Source organism: Pyrgilauda ruficollis, unplaced genomic scaffold (genome assembly GCF_017590135.1).
Source record: "Pyrgilauda ruficollis isolate IOZ18807 unplaced genomic scaffold, ASM1759013v1 scaffold4, whole genome shotgun sequence".
Lineage (NCBI taxonomy): Eukaryota > Metazoa > Chordata > Aves > Passeriformes > Passeridae > Pyrgilauda > Pyrgilauda ruficollis.
In genome coordinates this window covers 22,231,021-22,236,906 of record NW_024525489.1, presented here as the reverse complement: position 1 = coordinate 22,236,906, position 5,886 = coordinate 22,231,021, and the positions used below count along the sequence as shown (strand labels likewise).

At 59.9% G+C, this 5,886-nt stretch overlaps 1 protein-coding gene across 2 annotated transcripts; it reads left to right on the top strand.

Moving 5' to 3' along the window:
• Positions 1-2,176, top strand: OTX1 (orthodenticle homeobox 1). Of its 2 annotated transcripts, none has more exons than XM_041477184.1 (3): positions 1-97; positions 597-748; positions 1,418-2,176. In XM_041477184.1, exons 1-3 carry the CDS (start codon positions 1-3, stop codon positions 2,174-2,176), a joined length of 1,008 nt encoding a protein of 335 aa, XP_041333118.1. The 2 variants fall into 2 exon arrangements, with proteins under 2 accessions (XP_041333118.1, XP_041333117.1); XM_041477183.1 differs by having other exon boundaries at positions 1-101; positions 550-748.
• Positions 2,177-5,886: the final 3,710 nt, after the last annotated feature.

Genomic DNA, 5,886 nt, shown 5'->3' with positions numbered 1-5,886 from the left:
ATGATGTCTTACCTCAAACAGCCCCCTTACGGCATGAATGGGCTGGGGCTGACGGGCCCCGCCATGGACCTGCTGCATCCCTCCGTGGGGTATCCGGGTGAGTGCCGCGCACCGCGGCCCCCCCAGTCCCCCACCCTTCAGCCAGCGGAGGGGAAACTTCCATCCGTGCGGGTTTGGAGGAGCTGGTGGGGCCGTACGGCTTAGGGTGGGTGGTGGGCTGGTTGTTTGCCTGCACCCCTGCCTGGGGACATTGGGGTCTAGCTGAATTTCCCCGCAGCTCCCGGGGTGTCTTCGTTTTCCCAGGGATTTTTAAGGATAAAGAACTTTGGAATTGAACAACAACCAAAAAAAGTAATTAATTTCTACACAACGAAATCTCCCCGTAGCTCCCGCTGGAGCCAGGCTCGACCCTTCCCCAGCCCTGTGCCCCTCGCCCTGCCCGCAGCGGGACGGGGTCCGGCAGCCCTGGGTGTGCGGGGACACTGCCGCTCCTTGGGGCGCGCCTCAGGCCCTGTCCCGGGGACACCGGGGCTCTGGGGCGTGCGGGAGGTGCGTGGGGGCCCAGCGTGACCGGCCTGGTGGTGCTCGTCCCGCAGCCACCCCGCGGAAGCAGCGGCGGGAGCGCACCACCTTCACCCGCTCGCAGCTGGACGTGCTGGAGGCGCTCTTTGCCAAGACCCGCTACCCTGACATCTTCATGCGGGAAGAGGTCGCCCTGAAGATCAACCTGCCCGAATCCCGAGTCCAGGTACCGGACCTGCGTGGGGGAATCCTGCACCGCTGTGGGATGGGGGATGCAGGACCACCCCAGCTCAGCTGGCGCTGCTCAGACCGGCTGCTCCATCCACACTCATCCCTCTTTCCTTGGGACAGGGATGCGTGTGGGCTCCCATCTGCTTGTCTGTCCCACTGTGGGGACATTCAGCCAAAGAGGGAGCATTTACCTTTATTTTTTAAATTCTCTTGTATTAATTTTATTTTTATTAATATTTTTCTGTCACCCTTCACCTGCTCCAGTGTATAGCAGCCCTACCACCTGGGTGCTTCCCAGAGGTATTCCCTTTGGGCACTGCTCAATGGATACCCAGGAGGGTGGGATATGCGGGCAGCACCCAACACAGGATCTGTCCTCCAAATCCATATTTTGTCACTGTGCCAGGGATGTGCACGAGCTGGGACACCCCAGCCTTTGACCCTGGCTATCCTTGCTTTTGGCAGGCTGTGGGGTGGCCGGGTAGCCGGGCAGGGGCGGGATTATATCTGGGGGTGTGAGGGGTGCGCAGTGTTAGTGGGTACAGGGAGAACTGGAGCCAGGGTGAGGGTGGTTGGGTGCCCGCAGGCTGAAGAGCCCCTTCTGGGGCTGTCTGGGCCCCTGCTCACCCCACCACGCTCCTTGCTCCCCGTTTTCTCCCGGCAGGTCTGGTTCAAGAACCGCCGGGCCAAGTGCCGGCAGCAGCAGCAGAGCGGCGGCGGGGCCAAGAGCCGTCCGGCCAAGAAGAAATCCTCGCCCGCTCGGGAGAGCTCGGGTTCGGAGAGCAGCGGGCAGTTCACGCCGCCGGCAGCGGCCTCCAGCTCCGCCTCGTCTTCCTCCTCCAGCTCGGCCTCCTCAGCCCCGGTGGGCGCCCCGGCCTCTCTCAGCACCCCGGCGTCTTCCATCTGGAGCCCGGCTTCCATCTCTCCCGGCGCGGCGCCCGCGGGGGTGACGGTGCCCGAGCCGCTGCCGCCCGCCGCCGCCTCCTGCATGCAGCGGGCCGGCCCCGCCGCCTCGGCCGCCTCCGCCTCCTACCCCGTGTCCTACAGCCAGGGAGGGGGGTACGGCCAGGGCTACCCCGCGCCTCCCTCCTCGTCCTACTTCGGGGGCGTGGATTGCAGCTCCTACCTGGCGCCCATGCACTCCCACCACCATCCCCACCAGCTCAGCCCCATGGGGCCCTCCTCGGTGCCGGGCCACCACCACCACCACCCGCTGAGCCAGAGCTCGGGCCACCACCACCATCACCACCACCACCACCACCACCAAGGCTACGGCGGCACAGGGCTGCCCTTCAACTCCTCCGACTGCCTGGACTACAAGGAGCCCGCCGCTGCCGCTGCTGCCTCCTGGAAGCTCAACTTCAACTCCCCCGACTGCCTTGACTACAAGGACCAGGCGTCCTGGCGCTTCCAGGTCTTGTGAGGCACCGGTCACCATCCCCCCAAGCTGCCACTGATCCTCACCCGGGGACTCCCCACCGCCTCCTGGGCAGGACTCTGGGCTCTTCCTCCTCCTCCTCCCTCTTCGTTAGCAGTGGCGATGTCCTGGGGAGGTCCTGCCACCCCCATCTCTACTGACTGATATTTATTTGCTTCCTGCACCACTCCACCAGGTTTATTATAATTATTATTTTTTTAAACGCAACAGAAGAGGAGTTTAAAAAAAAAGAAAAGAAAATTAAAAAGCCAAGCGTGTCCCCTGCTGCCCCCCCGGGCAGAGGCGCAGGCTGGCTCCTGCCCTGCCAGTGCCCCCCCAGCTTGTGCGGGGACCCTCAGCCCCTGCGGGTGTGGAAGCCCCGGCTCGCCACTCCTGTACAGCCTCTTGCCGCGGGGAGCGGCGGGAATGATGTAAATACTCGGTCCGTTCCAGTGACCACGATTATTTTTAGTTGATGCTGTTGGGTTGGCATTTATCTAGAGTCTAACATGAAACAGAACGTTAAAAAAAAAAATCTTTTTTTTAATTTCGATTTTTTTCCCTAAAAAAAAAATGAATATTTCCCGGTCTCATGTCCTCCGTCCATCCTCGAGGGCTCTGCACAAGCTTGGCTGTGCCGTCCTGGGGCTGAGGGTGCGGGGGCCATGGAAGCAGCCACGGGAGGTGTCCAGAAGGGAGGCAAACGGGGAGGGAGGAAAGGCTGCCCAGCTGATCCGCAACCTGCAGACCAAAAAAACCCAAAACTTTTGAAAAAAAAAATAAATAAAAGGAAACAAACAAAAAAAAGCTGCAAAAAAAAAAGTTTTGGTTTATTTTTTGTGGGGAGGGTTGCAGGGATAAGCAGCTCTGGTTTGGGGCTGGGGAGGGGGGGCGCACGGCTTTTCGGAGTGTGTTTTTTGGTTTGGTTTTCGTTTTGGTTGTTTCGAGCCCCTTGTGTCGGTCGGTGCGTTGTGGCGGGCCGGGGCTGCAGCCCCGCGTTCCTGCTTCCCCCGCCTGGGCTGGCGCTTCCCGGCAGCTTTGCCCCGCAGCGGGGACAGGGACAGTGTACGTGTGACTTTTGATGCCGTAACCCCTTCAACTGTAAGGCAACCCCCCTCCTTTCTTCCCGCCCACCCCAATAAAATCTAAACTAATAAATGTAGTGGTGTCGTGTCCTCCTTCCTCCCTCCTGCCTCCTCTTCCTCATAAAACTCCCCTGGGGGGAGTGAGGAGCCGAGAAATATTTCCTGGGGATCCCAGCAGGTGGGGATGTGTGTGATGAGTTTGCGAGAGCTCTGGAGGGGGGATCACCGCCGCTTCTGCAGCTGCGGGCTGGGGACCCGCTCCTACGTTAATTGGCGCTTAATTGGTTACGGATTTATTGGTGCCCCGTGGTGCCGATGGGACTCGCGGGCAAGCGCTGCCCGAAGCTGCGATTTCCCCTCAGGATCGGGGGCGCAGCCGCCAAACTCGGGACCGACGGGCGAGCCTGGGTGGCGGGGTGCGACGGCCACTCGGACCTCTGTCCCTCAGTCCCTCTGTCCCTCAGTGCTGGTTCAGCACCTGCGCTTCCAGCCCCGACTCCCGGCCGTGCCATCCTCAGCCGCTGCCGGCCGCGATCCAGCCGAAGAAGACAGGCAGATTAATTTTTTTCTCGTGACAATCTCCCCCTCTTTTTTTCCCCTCCCAGACCTTCACTTCAGTTGTTGGAAGCTGCCTGTTGGTGCTGGGGCTGCTCCTACTTGCACAGGACAGGGGACGCGCGGACCCGCGAGGCCACTGCTCCCCTGCTTGGGGCATGGATGCGCTGCTCGGGAAGCAACCCCAAATTCCACCCTCCTCCCCACGGTCCTGCAGTCGTGCCCACCGCACCTGGAAGCTCCGGGGCTGTGCCGTGTGTCCCCACCCCTGGTGTCCCCTGGCAGCCTCGGGCAGTGGGACCGCGGTGGGGTGAGAGGTGCCAATGCTCCCCGCTGCTGCTTTGGGGAGGGTTTCACATCCCCCTCCCGCACCACCTGCCCCCGCCTTCCCGCTCCAGCATCCTGGTGGAGAGCGAGGGGGGCTGGCCCTGCGATGCTGCGGCTGCGGCAGGAAAACAGTGGGATCGGCCCCAGGAGCCACCCCCAGCCCCCGTGCCACCTTTCAGGGTTGCGGCCACGGCGGAGCCCCGAGGCCGGGGTGGCCTTCCGCACCCATCGGTGTAACAGGGGGCTCTGGGAGGGGACAAGAGACTGAGTCAATGTTAGGGGATTTTTCTTTAAGTGGTTCTGTTCCTTGTTGCCTCCATTTGTGCATGTATATAGATAAAAGATATGTAAGTATTTTTTAAAAACATATCTATACTTCTACTATAAAATAATTGTTCTCTTCTGCAATCACCAAAGTGTGGCTGTACAGGCAGTTTGAGTGAGGGCCATGTGTGCTGGTGCATCAGTCCATGCATCCCCAAGCCCTTCCTTTTAAAGGGGAAAAAGCCGTCACAGCCCTCCTGGGGCTGGAGGGGGGAACAAAAAATCTGTGCTGGGCACAAAATGAACCAGGCTTGCCCTCCAAAATTTACTGAGCACTTGAGAGATAAGGTCCAGCAGATGTACAACGCACAATCCCCCAGACACACACCTTGTGTCTTTAAACAAAAATGATGCACACTTCATCATTCTTGTAAACTGTGTTCCACTACAACTCAGTAAGTGATGCTGAGAGACACAGCCAAGAGAGGAGCCTGAATTTTGCTTTTGGTGACGTGGTCCTAAACCTCTTCGTCCAGTGCCCCACAGTGGGGCTGGGCCAGGGCTCTGCTCTGGGGTGTTGGACTCCAAGGGATGCTCATGTGCCCCCACCTTCCCCCCTGATTTAGGCACCACGAATACCAGGTGCAACTGATTAGTGATTTATCCAGCAACTCCCACACTGCTGTTTGGGCTTTTTCCTGTCCCACTCACACAGACCTGCAGCATGGTGTTGAAGCTGGCTGCTGAGCACAGGTGGTTTTGGAGGCACAAGAAGAGACCTGGACAGATCACACCAAATCATGGCTGTGCCCTCAATGCTCAGCTCCATTTGTTTCAATTTTTTTTTCCAGTCAGTGCCAGCAGGGTGGGCAAGACTTCCCAGGCGGGTGTTGGTGGGTGAGCATGGGCTGGAAGGGTCATGCCTGGGTTTGGGGGGGTCCCAGCACCCTCCCTATGTTGCAAACTTCTCCCACTGTGGGCTATCTCAAGGCTGGCACAGGCACTGCAGCCGAGCATGAGTCACGGCAGGTAAGGTGGCACGGCGCCTGGTGCCCGGCTCCAGGGGCAGGCACCAGCAGGATTGCCAAGCTTTTTAGGGCAACCCGGTTCTGAGAGAGCTGCCTACTTGGCAGCGCCTCACCTCTCCAGCAAGAAGGCTGCTGGGTGCATGGCTACCATTAGTATTTAATTTTTCTTTTTAATAAAAATCGCAGTTGCTGCTGGAGCCCGGAGCTGCCAGGGCCCCGGGGCCGCGGCCACAGTGCCGAGGGCTGGGTCAGCCCCGCGCAGCTCCTGCCCTTTGCCCGAGGGCCGGCAGCTGCCTCTGCACGGACTGCCCGCTCCAAAGGCACCTGGAGCTTTCCTGCCAGGAACTGAAGGGCCAGGATGTGGGGTGAGCAGGAGGAGGGACAGAGGGGAGAACATTCCCCGGCTTGGGCTGCCCTTAGCTGCTACGCTGGTGCTTCATGGACCTGGAATAATCCA